This window comes from Labrus bergylta, chromosome 12, assembly GCF_963930695.1.
Source record: "Labrus bergylta chromosome 12, fLabBer1.1, whole genome shotgun sequence".
Lineage (NCBI taxonomy): Eukaryota > Metazoa > Chordata > Actinopteri > Labriformes > Labridae > Labrus > Labrus bergylta.
The window spans coordinates 23,787,967-23,808,987 of record NC_089206.1 but is presented as its reverse complement, the minus strand read 5'-3'; the positions used below and the strand labels follow the sequence as shown (position 1 = coordinate 23,808,987).

The following is a 21,021-nucleotide window of genomic DNA, read 5'->3' as shown; positions in this document are numbered from 1 at the left end:
TTTAAAATCTTAAAACAAGAATGGAGAAATGTGAAGTAGAAGTACATCAGCCTCTCGGAGCATTGAGCAGCTCTGTCTTTCTTTACTCTATGAGGTGCAGGTGATTACTTTGTAGTTGTGCTTTTTGTTTGCAAAACTGAATCAAATATGAAAAGAAACATACTAACATGCAGTTTCATAAAGTTAAGGCTTATAGTTTCCATTTTCTCTCGATGTTATCGAAGGAGTGATGTTTTGAGACTTCATTTGATCAAGTTTAAGGATGCAGCTTCACCTCTCTCAGACTGTTTGTCCAGATCGATGGATCAGGACTTCACCAGTCAAGTTGGACCAGTCTCCAACTAAAAAAAAGAACACTTATTTTTTAAGTTTAATTCTTGAAAGATTCTTTTTATTTGCATCTACTGTGCAAGAATAGCATTTTATTTTTTCAGGAGTTTTTAAGTCTTTATTAGAGAGACAGGAAGTGGACAGAGTCAGAAATCAGAGAGAGAGAGAGAGAGAGAGAGGGAGGGAGAGAGTGAGGAATGACATGTGAGAAAAGGAGCCACAGGTTGGATTCAGACCTGTGCTGTCCCCTTTGAGGACTGCACCCTCTGTACATGGAGCGCCCTAACTAACCACTAGGCCTTTGGCATCCCTAAAGAATTGTTTTTCAAGGGTCGTACTAAACTACCATTTAAAAAAAAAAAAAAAAAAGGTGTATGAAATACTGCTTAGAAGAATTACCTCCATTAGCTCAAGTGAAAAACACGTTTTTAATCTTCAGTTGTTTTTCTATTTTTCTTGTTCTGATGACATATTTCCTGTTCAACTTTGTACTTTTTTCCATTTCTACACTGATGAACTGAGACGTTTTGTACATTTATAATACAAAAAGGTTCAAACTTAAATCCCTATTGGCACTAAATTCACATTTAATTGGGAAGTGTTGACATTTAATAAAAAAAAAAAAGAGGACCTCAGATTTCTCAGACTAATTGGGACATTGTTTACAGAATGCAGCGCTCCTGTCCTGGGTAGTTATTTTGTCATTTTTAAACACTGTGAACAACAACACAAGAATCGCTATATATCTAGGACAGAGAGAATCACAAACCTGACCAAACAAAACCAACTCTACTACAAACATCTAAACTGTCTCTATGTCATGTACTCGAGCAGGCGAGTTGAATACAGATACAGGTTGCAGGTGTCATCCATCTCATATCAGAATTACTGTCCATCAGCTCAAACTGGATTATCACTATCGTTGTACGTTCATCATTGTACCCAGCATTATCGTTCATTTTTTAAACCCTTCATCCACATGGCTCGCAGTCAATTTTCAGACTTTAGGCTCGGAGATGCTGGCAGACACAACATCAGCAGCCTGCCAGAGAAAGAAGAGGCTACAGGAATGGAGTTTTTTTTTTTAATGTAGTGGTCTGGGGGATTCATATCTCTTCAATCCCTTTTCTTTTTAAGACAGCGTTGGCATCTGGAAATGAGGTAGACAGTCAGACGGAAACAGGTTAGTTAAGCCTTTCAGACGCAAGCCGATCAATGCAGAATTGAGGAACAGAGAATAAAAGAAACAGATTCACTTCCAGTCTCTTCACCATCCGATTTTTTTTCTAACAAGTCTTGATTGGCAAGCACACACACACACACACACACACACACACACACACACACACACACACAGAGATAAATCTGCACACACAAGCAGCTCTCGACTTGACATGAGCCTATTATGGTCGTCTTCAGTGAAGTGGTGTGTGTCGACGCTGCAACAATGAAGCAGCTATTTTTTGCTGATGTCTTACAGATGACTGCTCAGGTGCATTAGTTTCCACTACAGAGGATCCATACTGTGGGCTGTAAGTGTCACAAGACAGGGATGAAAAAAAAAAAACATGTCATATAGTGGAAAGCTCTGTGGTGGCTAAGGGATCGCGAAGCTACTGTGACACATTGAAGCGTAGCACCATGAAAAAGCAGTCTTATGTGAGTGTACATGTGACTGTGGAAAGCTGAAAGCCTTGTTTGTTTATCCTCGCGTGTAATGATGTCTGTACCTTTCTGTTTCCTCAAAGCAAAGAGTACTTAATGTACAAACTCATTCTGAGGCGAGCAGTAGATGGAACCTGGACTTCCACTTCTTGTGTTGTGTGCACACAGAAAGGTTGAAGAAGTCAGAAACCGCTCTCATTATCTCTGAAAGAAGGGTTATCCTGCAAAAATGCACACCAAATGAATAGTTGGGCACTTTGAAAGGCCCGGTGAAAGGGCTCTTCGGTATCTCACTTGGTTTATCATTGTACAGGAAACCATGGCGACTGAAAAAACGGCAGCCATACTGGAAGTGTTGTAAATGCAGGACATACAATGCTTTCCAGCCGTCCAATCACAGCGCTTGTGGTAACGTCATTTTGATGCAGTTAAAGTGAATGGAGCTGCAGACAAGATTAACATCACGAAAAAAAGCTCATTCTATTTTAAGAAGACAGGGTTCACATTTTAACAGAGGCTTCAATTTAATGAAACAACAATGAGGACAATTTGTCTTTTTGTTGCTTTAATAAGTAGTAGTGGACGATGCTTTAGCTAACCTCTAAGGGCCCCCCGCTGTGCAGCTGGGCCCCCAGAAAGCTCTCAGTAGTATTAGTTGTTATGACATTTAAGTCTGAATTTGCATTGAGAGGCTGGCTCAGCGCTGCAGGGAGAAGGATTTTCCTCCCAGTCTGTTTTTGTCCTCCTCTCCTAATCGACACATTCAGGTGTTACCGTCATGAGTAGCATTCTTGAAGTGTTTCCACGGAGATATATCCAGCTTTAGCCGAATAAGATCAACATATTTGAATGCTATTTATCCCATTGAGCTTGACTTACTAATTCGATCAGCTAGCTTGATTAACAAACCCTGCTAAGCGGACTAGCATGCTTAAGTTGATTGACAACAACTGGAACTTTTGGGATAAACTTATGAATTTCTGTTATGTCAGCATGAGTTGTAAACAAAAACAGGTGATTTTTGGTCACAGGGTGTAGCTGCCACATACGCAGTCACATACTGAACCAAATGTAAGATACCTAACAGTTCTTTATAGCCCTGATCGATAGCCAGTCTTTCTTAAGGTCGTCCTTTTATGTGGATTTAAATGCTTAATGTGCTTTTATTATCAAGAACAGATTAAGAACAGATTTTTTAAGCAATGTTTCTTTTATTTTTCAGGCATTTTTGCACAGAATCAGACAAACAGCAGATGACCAGCAGTGTCTCTCACCTGAACATGTGAAGGTAAGACTCTCTCTGGCTTGTGAATACTTTTCAAAGCAGTTGTTTTTGGACATTGTTATCCTCACATATAATATTTAATGACAGATTTGCTTTCTTCCCCCCCCCCCCAACCTCCAACCATCTGCTGGTCCCTTCCTTGCTCTTCTTCCTCCATCCTGTTTCTTTATCTCTTCCTTCCCCTGCGTCCCCTCCCCTTTTTACATCATCTCTCTGTTTATAGATTCTGTTTTCAAATATCGAGGACATCCTGGAGTTGCACAAAGACGTGTTGTCCGCAGTGGAGTCCAGTCTGCAGCCCGAACCCCATCCTCAGCATGCACTGGGCCATGTGTTCCTCAAGTTTGTAAGTACATGAAGCAACCAAAGAAGCTTACAATCACATGCATATATAAGCACATGGACACGCATGTGTGGGGTGGGGGGGGGGCGTATGCATGCATGAATTCTCCCTCCATGCAAAAAGGCCTCACACAAACTCTTTTCATGGGCTACCCGTAACCACAGATGCAGGGAAAGCGTGCAAAGCTTGCAGAGAAAATACCCCTTAATTCTCTCTTTCTCACACGGAACACACAAACACACTCACACAGACTACCTCCAACCCCCTCCCCCCTCCCCATACTTTTTTCTCCTTTTCTAAACAGGCTTACATCCTGTCAGGCCAAAGAGTCTCTCTTCCCTCCATCCCTCTTCATCAGTCTGTGCAAGTCCCTGTCCCTGCCATCTCCTTCTTTTTTGCCCCTCCATCCCTCTATCCAAAGATTCCTCGCTCCGCTCTGTGACCCCCCCCCACCACCCCCTCCGCTCCATCCCCTCCCCTCTGTTTGAACTCGTTTGGCCTCAGGGAACAAACAAAGAAGGGTCTGTGTCCGGGGAGGAAGAGATGGTGTGTCACTCAGTGCAGGGGACAATGCTTCTGCTGGTAGCACTCAATCTCAAGCTTCTTCTCTAACTCTCTCTCTCTCTCTCTCTCTCTCTCTCTCTCTCTCTCTCTCTCTCTCTTTCTATTTGTCTCGCTCTGATCTCCAACACACTTTCACTAAGACACACACCTCCTCAGCCAGGTATTCCACCATCAGTTTGCTCCATCAGCCTGCAGGTCAGTGTTGCAGGGCACCGTTAGATTGGAATTCCAGTGTCTCAGAGGATATGTTTTGCCTCAAAGAAATGACTATATATGTAAAAATCTAACCTGCAAACCCTTTTATAAACCACACTACTTCTATCAATCCCTCCCTATACCTTCCACCTTCTGGTTGCATGAGCTCAATTTAATCTCATGTTGGGGTAGCTGTTGAATTGGCCCATCAAATCTTACCTTCACACATATGGTCATTATGGTCATTCAATCTGGCAGGCCAAGTGTCAGCGTAGAGAATCGATTAAAGGAGCCCAGCCTGTTTTGCTTTCCATCGCTCCGTGGTCAGACTTGAGAGAGATAGAGGTCAGGCTGGATGGGTTATGAAGGCTGCAGGTGCTTGGATTCCAATTTACTTTGAGTCTATGTCAGAACCGTGACAAGAAAGAGAGCTACCTGTGGCTCATGATGATGAGTCACAGTATTGAAATGAATCCAAATAAATGTCACTAAAGCTTATGCATTATATTTCAAATAAGTAGTATAGTAGTATGCACGAAAAACAGTGGCTATATGAAGTATTTAAAATGTACAGTAAAACATTTTAATATGGCGAATGTTTGCAAGAAAAGATGAATGGGATCAATGAATCTCTGGCTTTCTGGCTTTGTAACACAAACAATTCAAAACCCAGAGAAGCAGGTGTTTCTGTTTTTTGGTTGTTGAAAGTCATAGGATAGCTGGCAATATTCTATATCTTTAACACAAAAAAATCCCATTAAAAGACCAAAATCACATGAGGAGCTGATGGCCTAGAGGGTTGACTCGCTCCTCATGTTAGGAGGACGTAGTCCGACTGCATGGCATTCCACTCTATCTCACTCACCTGAATGTCCTGCTCTGTCCACTGTTTTTATAATAAAGGTAAAAAAGCCCCAACATAAATCTGTACAATGAAATAAATCAATCAATAAAAAATACTTAAACCACACAATAACTTATTCTAACAAGAATTTACCCTATAGGAAAAGTCAGGCACATTTAGATAGATCTACGCTGTTGACAAAAAAAAGGAATAAATCATACAATGTATGAACGTCCAATGCAGAGAGGCTAAAGTCCATGAGGTGGGCGACCCAGGTTCGGATCCGACCAGTGACTCCTTTGCCGCATGTCATTCTCCACTCTCATTCTCTCTCCCTGATTTCAGACTCTATCCAATGTCCTATCTCTAAATAAAGACATTATTAGCCCCCCTCCAAAAATTGCATATGTTGTCCAAACTTTTGAAATGTCCCAGCTTCTTGGGAAAAGGGTTTGTCCATTAACAAGTTGAAACACATCCATCCATGTTCCTACAACTCCAATATCGTGTCTTATAAAGCATTTACTAAATGTGTATATATATATATCTAAAAGACACATCAGGGTTTTAAAGTAGAGTGTGACCCTCCGTATATCCATCCAAAGAGCTTTGTCTCCTTAAACACTGCCTCCTCACAGCCAATCGTTGGGCCCGTCTGGCGCCCCCAGCCATAGCCCTTGACCCCGACCAAAGGTCAACACCATGACTGGGATTTGATTAACCTCCCGCATTGTTCCACTAGACTGTCTGCCACTCACATTTAGGGAAGATAAATGGGAAGATTCATTGCTATTCAAAGTCAGAAGTTGCCAAGATTGATCGGGAGGTTGCAGATGTAGAGAATAATAAAAAATAAATAAAAAATCCAAATTTTCATCCTGAGTTCAAATAAATACAACAGTTGTCATTGTTTTAAATGCTTCGTCTTCACTTTTATTAACTCAGGACAGTTTTAACTGAAGCTTGATAGTTTCACAAGAAACTAAAGATTTTTTTTTCAGTTTAAATCACAGCATGTGTGAGATTACTCGTCCTCTGCAAAGGTGAAAAAGTGACTCATGTTAGTGGAGAAATCAGAGACATCAATATTTGCTCTATTTCTGTGAGTGTATACATGAGCTCAGTGCACGAAGCAACAGTCGTGTCATTATGCAGTTTCTGAACTACACCCATTATGCTTTGACTTTTTCTGTGATTTCTCCGTGATCGCCTCCGAAATAACACACCGAAGACGAAGAATTCGAATAAAGACTCACGTTTATCAAAGGGACAACCCGAGGCTTTGAGCTATTCTGGGTACACTGATGTCTTTCAGCCTTTCAGGAGTAGTAGGCCTGGTGTTTAAATTTGACTTTGTGGTCCACACTTTGGCCCCGGTTAGACCTTTAGCAGAGCCTGAATTGACTATTCAGTTGTTGTCACTTGAGAAAAAGAAAACACCTTGGAGTGGGCCGGGGTTGTAAACATAGCAACAAAAAGACACGCTGTTTTCAGGTGCAGCTAGCTACTAAGGTGACACCATATCCAGGAGCAATTTAGTGTCAACTGATATCTGTAGCTATAATTTAATGTCATGAAACGACCCCTCTGTTCAAGTATTCTGTTAGTGAGTTGGTCTCAGTATTCCTTCTCAGTACTCTTTCACTGACACGTCCCCTCGCTGTATTAGAAAGCCTGAAATGATTTGCTGTCCTAACGCATTGAGACATCCTGTATTCAGCTGGATCGCAGTTTGTGCTAGTCTTGTAAGCATCACTTTCAACATGTGGGTAAGGCTTTACTGTTTAAAACGCTGATTTTGTACAGATATGTTCAGAAAAAACAAAATAGTCCTTCAGCTAAGTGTTTACAATTTTATTACAGTGGTCGAACTATAATGAATACAGATAATGAATCCTTATGCAATGACATAAACAAATTGATTAAACTGGTACATGCATCTTGACCAGTCTCACCCCCCCATGTGTTCTCCTCTTTCCGTGTAGTGTACTAACTCACTCTGACAGTATCTGGGGTTTCTCACCATATGCCGGCCCAGCTGTTGCTCCCATTGGTGCTTTCAGACTGGAATCCCCTTTCCAAACGTGGCTTTGGGTGTGTTTGGGGTCTAGCCTGTGCGTGTGGTCAACACAGCCCACCGTTTACATTGTGCCGCTCTCTTGTTTTTACACATGTACAAACGTTTTTTCTTTTTTTTTTTTTTTAACTGCTTCTGGTGCAGACGGGATCGAGAAAAGACAGAGTTCTATAAAAAGAGCTGTCGGCTTTGTTTTGGCTGCTTGCTGTCACCACTGCTGGGCTACCATGTCACACACACACACACACACACACACACACACACACACACACACACACACACACACACACACACACACACACATACACTGTGCAGGGACATGCGCTGTGTAGTTAAGTTTGTGTGTAAAACCAAGAGTGTGCCTCTCCAGGATTCTGGCTTGGTAACTATTTGCATTTTTAAAGCTGTGTTATTTAACTAACATAAAAGATGCTATCAAGCTTTTTAATCTGATCAGTTGCAGAAACCTAATAACAACTATTCCTATTTAGCGTTACGACCAATCCTGCTTTGAATTCAACACCCTCGGGCTGTAGCTTTTTAGTTAAGGATGAAAGCGGGCGTCTGGGCACCTGCAGTTTTGGATTTCATGAGGCTGTTTCAAATGACAGTTTCAGTTTCTAGACCTGCAGCTCGAGCCCCAGCACATACACACTTTCACATCCTGATTACTGATATGCCCCACAGTTAAGAATATACACAATAGGCTCCGACAAACTTCAGGCTGGAAATCAAACTGCAGCTGTGGTACTGTATATATACATTGTTATCTATGGCACTCTGTATGAATAATGCATTTAAAGCTTCGGTACATTATCAGGCCCAGGTGTCGTATTACACAGGGTAAAGAAGAGTAAATGACAGCTCAACAAAAGCTCTTTATTGGGTGTAGGGTTGTTTGGACTGGCTGTACAGTGTGATGCTGTCACCTTGTAAAAAGAGGAAATGTTGAATGATGACATGCATTTTTTTTTCCACCCCCTGTCCATTACTTTAGAAAAGAGAAGTGTAGATGAATTCCATTTAAAAGCTTTGACAGTCAGTGGTCGCTCTGTAGTTTTGTCTAATCAGTGTCACAGTTGCACTTCTGCATGACAGCCTGGCATAGTTAAAGCTAATGATGCTACTAGCACTGCTCATATTAATAAACAACGGCAGCTGTGAACGTGCAGTTATCCAACACTTCTTCACTGTAGTCCGACAGAAACTCATCTGACTGTAATAACTGCTTTCCCCTCAGTTCCTGCTCTGCCCTGTCAATCATCATCCTCCTCCTCTTGTCAGTTGTCTCAAACTATCCCTCAAGGCTGCAAACCAGCCAGTGAAATATGAGCCCTTGATATGCAGAGATCCCTCATTAATGCTGCATAAATGGGCCGGGTATAATGCCAGCTTTGCTCTTTTTTACACTTGAACCAAACAGCACCAGTAACTGCTGCCCAGGTGAGGGAGTTTGGACCGTATGCGCATGTTTCTGAGGCATGTGGGGCAGCAACAGTGCTTCTAAAATGATTATAATGGTGCTTTAACAACCGTTAAATGGTGGTTTATCTCGTCCTCTGCTCAGTAGTGAATGACTTTGACGCTCTTGGTCGTTATAGGTTAGCTGTGAGTTGGCTACTGATTGTTTGCACACATACAATGCCAATGTCTCTTTCATCTGGCTCCAACCTTTATACAACTCACAACTCGGCTCCGCAACTTCCTACCCTGCGCACATTTAACGTCAGCCCAACTTATTGTCATTTACCTTTTATACTTAATGGCCTGTTTCCATTTATACAGTTTTTTCTCTTGCAGTTCCCATTTTCTATACAAAACCAGTGCACACGGCGTTTTTGGTGCTCTAGATCCGTAATGCATCAGCTGTTTGTCGCTGAGCTCATAGCGCTCTCAGTTGAAAATAGCTCAACTTTTGGAACAACGGCATGCTTGTCCATGACATTTTTATTCTCATCGACCAATCAAAATCAAGAAGGTACTGGACTTCTGATACTAACTTTGTCAACAGCAGGAAGTACTTATCAGACTCGTCTCTTTTTGGGTACCACGTCGAGGTCTAGAGCTGCTGCTAATGCCAGGACACAATTTCTAAACCAAAAACCCAACAACAGTAAATGCCGGTGAGCAGTGAAGATGTGAGCACTGCCAGGCCATTAGTAAACACGGGCCCTAAAGCTGCACATTTCCTTCTTGCACATGCTGTGTGACTAGAGTCATGCTATCTAGTCCCATGGTTTGCAATCCTGACCTGTGTTTTTTTTTTTCTTCCTGTTTTGCAGAGGAAGAGTTTCTCGGTGTACGGCGAGTACTGCAGTAACCATGAGAAGGCTTTACGGCTTCTCATGGAGCTTAACAAGATCCCCAACATCAGGACCTTCCTGCTGGTAAGTCACCACAGCTTCTCTCTTTTTCGTTCCTTTTTCTTCGCATGGTTTCTCCAATCCTGAGCCATCAAATCCATCTTTCTTCTACATTTTTGAGGGCTTCCTCCCTCTTCTCGCTATGACTATGACTTTTACCCTATTTATTATGCATAACTATCTTTGTGTTCTCATTCTTTCTCGTGCCTCTGGTATCCTGTTGCTCTACTTATGGTTTGCCCACATAACCCTCTCACCTCATTTTCTTTTCTATGGTCTTCCTCTGACCTACATTTCTTTCCTCCCAGTGACTCACTTCATGCTTATTTCTTTTTTTCCATCAACTATTCATCCTCTTCCTCATTGTTCCTTCCATCATATCACCTCTATTTCCATATTAACACTTGACTAAAGAGCAGTAACCACAACAAAGCCACAAGGTTCTTCCTGCCTGTACAGGATGCAGCCACCATCAAGGTCGCTCTTGTAGTGTTTCCGTTGCCAGCTGTGTTCCGACTCCCGACCCATTGGGTCCTGGACAATGAATGAACTTTGAATGGCGTTTGAGGCCCCCTTTGAGTTGGGGGTCCAACCAATGAAATCATCTGCAGAGTCTGGGCCAGCCAGCTGTGAAGTGTTGGCAGCGTTTATGGGATTGGCGGAGAGATCAGAGGCGGTGCGTTTATCGCTGCCTGATGGTTTACTTCCCTGGCATTATTCTGACCCACAGCAGAGGAAACATCGGGATCACAGTGTTGCTGTGTGCTTTGGCTTTTTGTGTCCACCTGGCCTCGCTCAAGCAGCCATTAATTGGTTTGGTGTTGTGTGACATTAATCCTTCCAATATAAAATCATAACATCTGGTTATGTGTTAGCTTGTTGTCAGACCTGCTCGGTGTAATCTCAGATATTGGACCTGCTGTTGTGTTTTGTGTAGCAACCAAGAGCAAAATAGAAACAAGATTGATTCAAATATTCAAATGCAAAACCACAAAGCATCATCTATTTATAAAGGTCTGACCTTCAAAGGTTGATGATTCAAATCATTAGTGTAGAGGACCAAGAGTCTGCTCGCCTGTTGTCAGCTCAGTCTGTGTGTTTTTTTAGTTTTGTCAACGCACACAGGACAAGGCGGGAGCAACAACATCAGCGTGTCCTGCAGGAAACTCACCAGTTAAGGTGATAGCATGCTCCGAACAATCCAAAAGAAGCATCTAACAGCGTCAGGAGCAGCTGTTGAATCTCACTTAGAGACCCAGGAGGAGTTTTATCAGTTTGTTTTGTTTTCTACTGTGATATTTAAAGAAGAGGGAGCATGTTGTTAAGATGGCTGACGTGACTTACCTACAATGTTTAATATATACAATATATTTCATCTCGAAACCTGTTGAACGAATGATATGAATACAAATAATAAGGAATCAGAAGATGGAAAGGTTTTAGTGTCTAGCCATCTAAGCTGATAGGAGTTTATTTTAATATATATTTTTGGTGATATTGCCTTTATTCGATAGGACATTTGAAGAGCGACAGGAAATGTTGGGAGGAGAGGGTGGGGGATGATCCCCCCCCCACTCTCGCATACCCGCTGTGGACCACACGAGGACCATAGCCTCCGTTCATGGGGCACAAGTCATATACAGCGCCCCGGCTGATAGGACTTTAGTGTTGTGCTGGAACGGCCACATTTGAATTGACTGTCAAAATTCAGGTTTGGTACACAGTATAAGTTGAGTTAGAATGTTCCCTCTTGAAGAAAAGCTGAAAATAAAGGATGGCGGTTTCTCATTTCTTAAATCAGTGACCATTGCTAATCGTTGTATTAGCATTTAATGGCGTTGAAATATGAATTGCCATTGGCGTCTTTTCAGCTGTGTTTAATTCCACTGGAATTAAATTCCTGGTGAAACTATTTTTATGCTAATTGATTCACACAATGAACAGAGCCTCTGAAACTGCATGAAGAAATGGAGTCTTGTTAATTACGTTTGGAAAAGAAGGAGAGGAGAGAAACGTGAAAGCAGAAGGAGGTCAGAGTGAAGAGCAGAGGGAGTTGTGGAAGATTACAAATAAGCAGAACATGAGAGGGAAGAAGAAAAGAGAGTCAGGGAAGGATTTAGATGGAAATGGGCGTGTGGGAGAGGAGCACATTAGGAATGAGTGGAACCCCAAAGTTCACTTGGGTTGTTGCTCATTTTTCCATCAGAGACACTTAACAAACCCCCCCTCCAGCTTCTCATGCTCCGTGTGGAGTTGAAAGGAATTGCCATATGAATATAATGCTCTAAAGCGATCTCCTGCCTCCTTTCCCACTGGAGAACACTCGAGTGGTTTATCTGCATGGCTGCGTTTGATCTTTCATCCCATCCCATGAGCTCATAGCACACTGACAGGCTGCGCTCCTGCGAAACTCAAGGCGCAGACTGTAACTGTACGCCCTCCCTCCCCCTCCTCCTCCTCCCTCTCTTCTGAAGAAAAATCATCCTTTTAACTGGTTCTGTGGTCCAGTTTGGTAAAGCCCAAATCTTCTGGGGAATGAGAAGGCTTTTAGGAGGTTTCTCAGTAATCCTTTTGTTGAAAGACTCGATATGATGGAGGGTTGTTTCTTTTGCGGTGGTATAGTACAAGAAATATAGTAACAGATAGTTAGAGATGTAGAGTTGTGTGTCAAAACAAGCCGGCTTAAAAATGACACAAACATGTATCTTTTAACCTCCTTACTTTACTTTATGAGATACAAAAGGAATTTATCTTTTGCTGTTGATAATGATTTTCAATATATAAAAAGTATACAGAACACTTTAGTCATGTATCCACGGAAATCTAAAAATGTGTTTGAAACAGACCTGAAAGTGATTTTAACAACTTTATAAAACAAAATAAACTTCAGTGACACAGATATTTGGTGACAGAAAGTTGTAATCGGTAGAGCCCGACGATTGATCGGCCAGCCGATAATATTGGCCGATACAAGCATATCAAGTAACTATCAGTATCGGCTGATTTTATTGCAGATATGTGCAGATATTACTCGATATATTCAGCTCTCAAATAGCATTTCATTTGAGTTTTATTGTGTTACACTAGCAGTTCTCTTTTACCAATAAGCATCATCACTCTCTAGAGTGTCAAGCGCTGATGCTCGTACATGCTCAGTTACTTTTCAGTTGAGTGACCATCTTTTCTTTATTATAAATGTTTTCCACAAGTGTTTGATAATGGCATTTGAGGCATCAACACAATAAATGTGGATATCTATATCAAATTATCTTTTCAGATCGAAGACAGATCTAAGAAAGATATCGGCCGATATATCGATATCCGATTTTTCTTCTCCCTAATATCGATATCGGTATCGGCCCGAGTCATCAGTGATATGAAGTCAGGTTACCATACGTCATTATCGCTCAGTTCTCGCAGATGAATAAACAAATCTACCAAACAGATAAACCTGTGATTATCCATTGATTGTGATTAAATTAATGGTAAATGGTAACTGGACTTGAGAGACGACGGACTCTTCCAGCGGCTCCATATATTGATAAAATGTTCAATCAAAGAAATAATCATTACTGAAAGAAAAGACAAATACCACATGACAATTAATGTTGGATAATCTCACATTTCACTTGGTTTCTCATTAGAACAAAAAACACTGCAGTTTAAACACTTTCTCCACCTTTGCAAATGCATTTTTTTCGTATAGAGAGCATATCTCAATCTGCATACAGGGGTACCGGTAATAATTTGTTGTTTAAAAGCAGTAGACATATGGAAATGCACTGCACCTCACTCGTTCCCGCCTCTAACAAACTGAGACAATCGTGGTGCTGCACCTGGACCAGATAGAGATACACTGCCGGTGCGACAGACTGTGACTGAATAGAAACGACAACAACAATCAATTAAAGTAATTTATTGCAGAAAAAAAAACACACAAATGGCTGTGAGATGGCAACGCAAACAGCTGTGTGTTCAAAATAGATTTTCACACGGATGCTTTCTTAGATAATAAAGAGTTTTAAAATAGTGGGGAAATGTAAAATGTACTCTTTTACCATGTAAATGAACCATGATGCATTATAAAGCAGGAGTAAACTGGACAAACTTTTCTGGTTTAAACATTTGAACAAAAATAAGTTTTAAATGTAGTTACTCTTAAAGTTAGCCTTTGAATGTCAGATTCTTTCTGTATACTGTACAGTGTATAGACTGTACAGTGTATAGTTAGGTCTGTAGGGACTTGGGTTGGGAACTGGAGAGTCTTTGGTTCAAGTCCAGGTGTGGACAGAGTCAGGTCTGGAAAAATCATTCTGGTAGCTGCAGAGGTGCTGGATCACTTCCTGAGCACTGCAGAGGTACCCTTGAGCAAGCCACCAAATCCCCACCAGCTCAGGAGCGCTCGCTGTGGGCAGCCCCCTCACTCTGACATGTCTCCAGTAGTGCATATCCACAGGATCCTGTTTGTGCATGTGTGTGTAGGTCAGCCTATGTTTGTGAGAACAGAGAGTAACATTCAATTTCCCCTCGCAGGATTTTTAAAGGATCTCTTCTTCTTCTATACATCTTTATGACTTAGTTTTGTTTATTTATTTTTGCAGCTAGTTTGATGCTAATGCATTTCTTTCAGCTCTTTCCAGCATGTTTGTGTCACCTGTTGCATTTGTTTTAAACGTTTGCATTTGCTTTTAAATTTGCAGTTCTTGAATATGCTATGCGTGTTCTTAATGTTAGTCGTTCCAGCCGTTTTCATTTTCACCTCTCTGCCACCATACATCTTGCATTTCAGTAACATTTCTTCCTCCTACCGTCAGGCTATGAATATACTCTTGTTTAATACAATTTGGATCAGTCTTGGTGAGTAATATTGTGGTTTGTGTTTCACTTTCAGCACTGTATGCTTCTGGGAGGGAAGAAAAGCACAGATATTCCCCTGGAAGGTTACCTTCTCACCCCCATTCAGAGGATCTGCAAGTACCCTCTGCTACTGAAGGTACAGAACAGCTGCTGCAATAATGTCATGATGCTGTCGTCAAGCAATTACACCAGCTCTGTTTGGCGTTGCACAACAGGCTCACACCACCCTGATCTACACTTACATGAGCCATGATGAAATGTGGATGTAATGTAGATCATCATGCATATTATGAATTGATTAAAACCTGTAACTCAGGTAGGGGATTGTTGGTGTGGGAACCTTCTTCCCCGCTGGCATTTCAAGAAGAGATCTCCCCCACCTTCTTGTGTTTTCGACTGCAGGCGTGGAGGTTTCTCTACTTCTCAGGAAGAAGTTGTTTTAAATGTCACAGAACACTTGAAGCCCCTCAAAGACAGACAGAAATATATTTCATGTGCCTGCTGCCAGAAAGTCTTTGATTTCTGTTTTAAAGACCTTCTCTCCTTTCCAAAAAACCTAGGAACTGCTGAAGCGGACCCCTAAGAAGCATGCTGACTACCCAGCGGTGGAAGAGGCTCTGCAGGCCATGAAGGCTGTCTGCTCCAACATCAATGAGACCAAGAGGCAGATGGAGAAACTGGAGGCTCTGGAACAGCTGCAGTCTCACATTGAGGGCTGGGAGGTGAGCGTTAGACGGACAGAGGGGAAGGGGGGGATAGGAAAGAACAAGACAATAGTCTTCAGGAGGCTTGTATGTCACAAGGAGGGAAGATAGAGGTTGACAAAAGAGGAAAAAGGCTAATAATTGAAACCTTGAGAGCTGAAAGATAGTGACAGAACGGTTCGGGGCGCTGCTTTGACATTTAGAGGGCACAAATGGAAAACAAGAATGACATACTTTCTTAGAGCATCCTCAAATGCAACTCGAGCATTATTTGCACATGATATCTGCCAAAAGAACAGCTGAAAGTTCTTTAACACTACAATGAAAATCAAAAACAACCAGGCTTAAAGAAATATGAAAACCTGCACAGTTTCTGTCTATGGTAAGAGTTAACCGCTCCTGAAGCCAAATCACTCCTCTGGGCTCTGGGGCCACGGTCAGGGCTTGGGAGCCGAGCGGAGGGTCCAGTGCATTTTTCACGCCTCCCTCACCCACCACAACAGAGGCCTTGTCTCAGCCGGCACCAATGGGACAATCCACCCACTCAGGGTGCCAAGGGGATGCCAACGGGCGTACAGCCCAATCAGAAGAGACCTAGGAAGAAGAACTCGAGTCTCACATGCACAGTGAGGGTTATGTGAGGGGACCATCAGGGGGGGAGGAAGAAAATCAAAAAGGATGAAACTATGGAGAGGGCCCCATCAGGACATCCCACTATCTGTTTGCCAAAATCAAAACTTGTTTTCTCCCTTCCTCTGGGCGAATGTCACAATGTGATACTTAGAAATGACCACCACAAGAACTTAAAGAATTTGGCTTCAATACATCAATAATATTTCTACAAAATCTGTTCATGTATCACCTTTAAAAAAAACTACAGTCACAGAGAAAAGGACAAAACACAAGGAAATGCAAAATCCCAGTCAACAAATAACAATTTTTTTTTTAAATGACACAAAAAAACAGATAAGGAAGTCAAAAATGAAATATTTAAGAAAAGCCGAACAAGGAAAATAACTGAGGCAGACTGGGAGTTATAGAGTTCCTCTGTTTAACTTTATCAAAGGGTTAGCAGCAAAATATTGACTGTACCAGATCATACAGAATATTTTTGATCCCTTTCGGGTTGAATAATTAATATTATTATTTTTTCACTCCATGCTTTGTGGATTAACTTGCATGATGTCCCCATTTCTTATTTTACAGTATGTCCCAAGAACAATACAGGCAGCGCTAAATGGATTATCCTGTTATGCTGTTAAATTTAATCATTTTGTTAGACATTGTGCAGAGTTATTCCAAAGAGATTTAAAAATGTGAAGACTTTGAGTTTGCTTAAAAAAACAAAGTTAAAGTTGACGACTTCAGTCTGGACACTGGTAATATATGATTGGAATCGTAACTTTTTCTTACATTTTATACATGAAAAAGATGAATTACTTGGTCAAAAATAATTACGGGTACGAAAGGTAATTGTTTGAGGATGATGCAGACCTAACCTACTGTAAAGTAGTGTTTCTGTGAGTGACTTGATTTAAATCCTTTCCTTGTCTAGAAAGCTTGAACATAATTGATCACTGGACTCAGATGATGTTGTCATTACACAGCTTGCAGCCAACATTTGCTTAAATAAAGGTAAAGGCTTGTAAAGACTGTAATTTCTGCTGGCAAAGACAGGCAATTTATCTGTCTTCTTCCTCTGAACTACTCAGCAGAAGCTCGGAAAGGCACTTCTACCCCCCCTGCCCGCCCTCGACCGCCGGCCCTGCCGAGCTGCTAACCTTACAGCATTAGTTCTGCTCCTCCTTCCTCTCTGCAGCCACTCTCCTGGATAATCACCTCCAGCCCTAATGGAAGGGGACGCCAGTTGTGCAGAATCAGGCCTAGACGCATCTGAGACAAAGCGCGCACATATACCGACATAAATACACATATACCGCCACCATGTATTCAACATAAAAAATGTATGAAAGTGCACATGGACATGCTAACACACACAAACTGCAGAGCATGGTACAAGCTTGACCTCTGTATTCTCATAGACCTCCACGCACACTCATGCCCCCGCCAACTCACCTCAGCTGAGTGCAGTTTACATGAGGTTGAATCAATTCCTCTGAAACACAATCTCTCTCTCCCCCCCCCCCCCCCCGACTCTGTTGGTATGCACCTTTTTAGAAAAGCTCCCAGAATCATTTTTCTCTCAATGAACTCTGTAGCGATGCACATCCATCATAAAAGTACACTCATGGGAATCAATTATGGACGCTTGAGCGTGGGTGTGGTCAACGGGGGGTTTCCACAGAGGGTCTCTGGTGGACCTGTATTAGAAACATCAAAGACAATGGTTGAGTCTAGTTCTAATGTATATGTGTGTGCCTTTAGGGGGGGGTGGTCAGAGGGTGGTTGCCAAGAGTCAGGGTGGAGGGTGGATGGTGGGGGGCGGGGTGGTCCTCAGTCCACACATGGGTGTGTTTAGTTCCAGTTGATTTGGAGGGGAATGATCCGTCTAACAATGAGTAATGAGATGTCTTTTATGAAATGCTTTAGTAGCCATGTTTTGACAGCTTTGGCGAGCAGCATGTTTACCTTCTGCTGCTCCTGGACTCTGTAGAGTCATTAAATTAAATCCTCGCTTTCCTTGCTTGTTTAGATTTTGATAACATAATGAAATCTGCAGTTGACGGCTCAGGTAGGAGAATGTGGCTGCACGGTTGCTCATGCTTGTATCTGTAAAAACATTTTGTGTTCTCCAGAGTAAAAAAACAAAATTCTGAAATTGATTTTCTGAAACGAGTAACGCCTTAGTAATTTGAATAACTGGTAACTAAAGTTCAGCCACTTTAAGGAAAGGTTAATATGACACAATGCAAAACAGTTTCAGATTGACTGTAACAAAGACTGAAAGCTTCAAAGAGCAGTTTGGTAAATACAGATGTTCTAAACTTTAGAAATACATTAAAATGAGACACAGAACTCCATCATCTGTTCATCCTTCATGATAAATGTCTTTCAGATGATTTGATACAGAACATGTACCTCTTAAATTGAACAGATAAATGCTGTACATTGCTGAAGCTGTAGCAGTCCGCTATGTTTACAGTAAAAGGCCAATGCTTGTGTGGTTTCTTAGCCTAGCGACCTGCTTCAGAGAGACAAATGTTTTTTTCAGTGTCTTCAGGTTGTGGTGTATTTGACAGCTGACAAGCGTTAAATAAAGATATGAACACATCCTGTGAAGGTGGAAGAATTAAGACTGACAAACCAGTGATAAAACCTCTTTTCAATAAGAGCAGAGAAGTGGACAAGGCTTTTGCATCCAAATCTTCTATCATTGTTTCCCCCCTTTGTAACACAGATGAACAAAGCATTTCATCATGTTCTGCTGCAGGGAGAAGAGCGAGACTAAAGCACTTCCACATACAGTCCTTAGCTGCATGTGTACTTCTTTCCTCTTTGCACACGCAGTCTTATGTAATGTGTATTTGAAGCTGTTGGATTTACACCCTGAGAAGAAGATATTAAAGCTTTGTTTGTTTCTAAAACAAGAGTCCCAAAGGTGACAGCTCCAATTAACACTTTCATTATGATTTTACTCAAAGCTCCTCCAGGCCTTTCAAATCCTGCAGTAATGCTTAAAGGGCTCTCCAGCTGCTATGCATTGACAAGACTCAGTGTAGGACAGCTAGGTTTTAGTTTGTAGCTTCTCAAGTTGAGGAATTGAGGAACTGGAACTGGTATTGTGTTGTGCCAGATTGGAAGTAACCCTTTAAAACATCACTTTTGCAATGTTTGAGGCTTGCAACTCCACGTCCGGTGGGGTGACATCAGTTTTTATCAATGGAGTCTGGTGGCTTTCAAGAGAAATTTGTCACAGCATCTCACCTTTACAGCAAGGTATTTTGAGCCTCTACTAGGAAAAACAAGCACTTTTAAAAGAAGATGTCATCACAGACTGCCTACCCATACCAGTCTCTTAAAACTGTTCATACCTTTTAGTCAATAAGAACCAAATATAAGAGCAAAGTTTAAAAACACAACAGTGCCCCTGCAGATATGTTTACACTTTTGCAGTGAGTTTCAATTAAAGTTGGGAGGGGAGCAGCTGTGTTTACTTCTTCCTATCATTGAGAACAGAATGAAAACAAATTGTTTAAAATGTCAAAGAGGAATTTCACATTGTTTCATTGAGGTTGTGAACTCTTCAAGTTTTGATACAGGCGACTCTGTTTTTCTTTCGTCTTCCAAATTTAGACCGAGAGTGTTATCAGAGTTTCCATTTTTCTGCTCAGATAAAACAAAACTGTGTGTGTAGCTCATGAGCGTGACGACTCTGTATTGTGTAGCTCATTTCCTCAACCTTCCTTTTTTTGTTTCTTCAGGGAACAAACCTGACTGATATTTGCACAGAGCTGCTGCTTCACGGAAATCTGCTCAAAATCTCAGCTGGCAACATCCAGGAACGCATCTTCTTCTTGTTCGACAACCTTTTGGTTTACTGCAAGAGGAAGTCCAGGTGAGGACAACCACTTCCGTTTAATATGTTCCAGTGCAATTTCATCAGTATTGAAAGTATTGAGTATTGCGAGTATTGAGGCCAAACAATAGTGGTTACCGTAGTAATAATGCTGTCTCAAAGTCATTTTCGGTCAACTTAGAAACAGGTTAAGAGGTGGAGCTGAGGTCAGCCTTCATCCTCCTGGTAAACAGTTACAGCCTGCATACCTGTTATTTATGTCTAACTCTTGGTCTTAATATAATCAAAATTAAGGAGTTTTAAAAAGACCGACCCATTTTTTTAACCAGCCTGTAAAAATGTTTATTTCTGCTGTAAAAACAGGCATTTTAGCTCAGGCATCAATGGGACCTTTTATTTTTCAGCCAGCCTCAAGTGGACACTTACGCTAAGCGTATCTGAACGACAAAAAAAAACAAGCCAAAGACTTAAAACAAGATCATCTAATATAGGGACAGTGTACATTGATTAACATAAATATGTAAATGTGCCAGATTTTAGCCATAGGCTATTTTCCATCTGTAGTCCCTTGGCAGGTTGGTGGTTCACATATACAAAAATCTGCATTAAACCACAATGACAAGCAGAAAGTAAAGGATCATTTAATTCTACTGAAACAAGTTGTTATCAGTACACTGGACTGTCGTGCTTACAGATACTGATTCCTGATTTGAAGGCTGGATTAGAGGCTTTTTCTGCACCAGTGTTGGTATTGGTAAGACTCAGACAACAAACCATAGCTACCACAGCAGTGGGTCAAGAAGAGAGAAAAGGACAACATGGAAAAAATATTTCTAATTTCTGTTGACCAGCTAGGGAAGAAACGAAACTCAGAACATTTGTGGCAAATTTCCACATTTCAGCTTTTTACTATGCAAAGAAACCAATAAGAGCTCCATGTGTCTGCATAGCTGTATCTGCATGAACGTGTTACAGACCAAAGCTCTCTCCTCATCGTAGCACTGGCACCAGCGGATGTTTTTTCCTGCTGAGAGTAACCACAGTGTTGGCCCATTTCCTAGGGTTTCTGGAAAGAAGTCCACCAAGAGGACCAAATCTATCAACGGGCCCCTCTATGTGTTCAGAGGCAGGATCAACACGGAGGTGATGGAGGTGGAAAATGTGGAGGATGGAACAGGTTTGTGTTTGCCCAGCAGAGTTACGTTTGGGGAATGTCTATGTGTCCATTCATGCAACTCTCCCGTCCCAGCGAATTTTTGTAATTTTTCAAGCGTTTTTGGTTAATTCTGAACATATTTCATTTAAGTTCTTAACTGT

General features: G+C 41.6%; 1 protein-coding gene across 4 annotated transcripts in view; it reads left to right on the top strand.

Annotated features, from left to right (window-relative positions):
- Window positions 1-21,021, top strand: part of prex1 (phosphatidylinositol-3,4,5-trisphosphate-dependent Rac exchange factor 1) — a 100,622-nt gene that overhangs the window by 21,063 nt on the left and 58,538 nt on the right. For all 4 annotated transcript variants that reach the window (XM_029277761.2, XM_020635936.3, XM_020635937.3 and 1 more), the window contains exons 2-8: window positions 3,218-3,283; window positions 3,504-3,626; window positions 9,586-9,690; window positions 14,558-14,659; window positions 15,084-15,245; window positions 19,610-19,743; window positions 20,766-20,881. In XM_029277761.2, coding sequence (XP_029133594.1) covers window positions 3,218-3,283; window positions 3,504-3,626; window positions 9,586-9,690; window positions 14,558-14,659; window positions 15,084-15,245; window positions 19,610-19,743; window positions 20,766-20,881 — 808 coding nt within the window. The remainder of the gene's footprint in view (window positions 1-3,217; window positions 3,284-3,503; window positions 3,627-9,585; window positions 9,691-14,557; window positions 14,660-15,083; window positions 15,246-19,609; window positions 19,744-20,765; window positions 20,882-21,021) is intronic.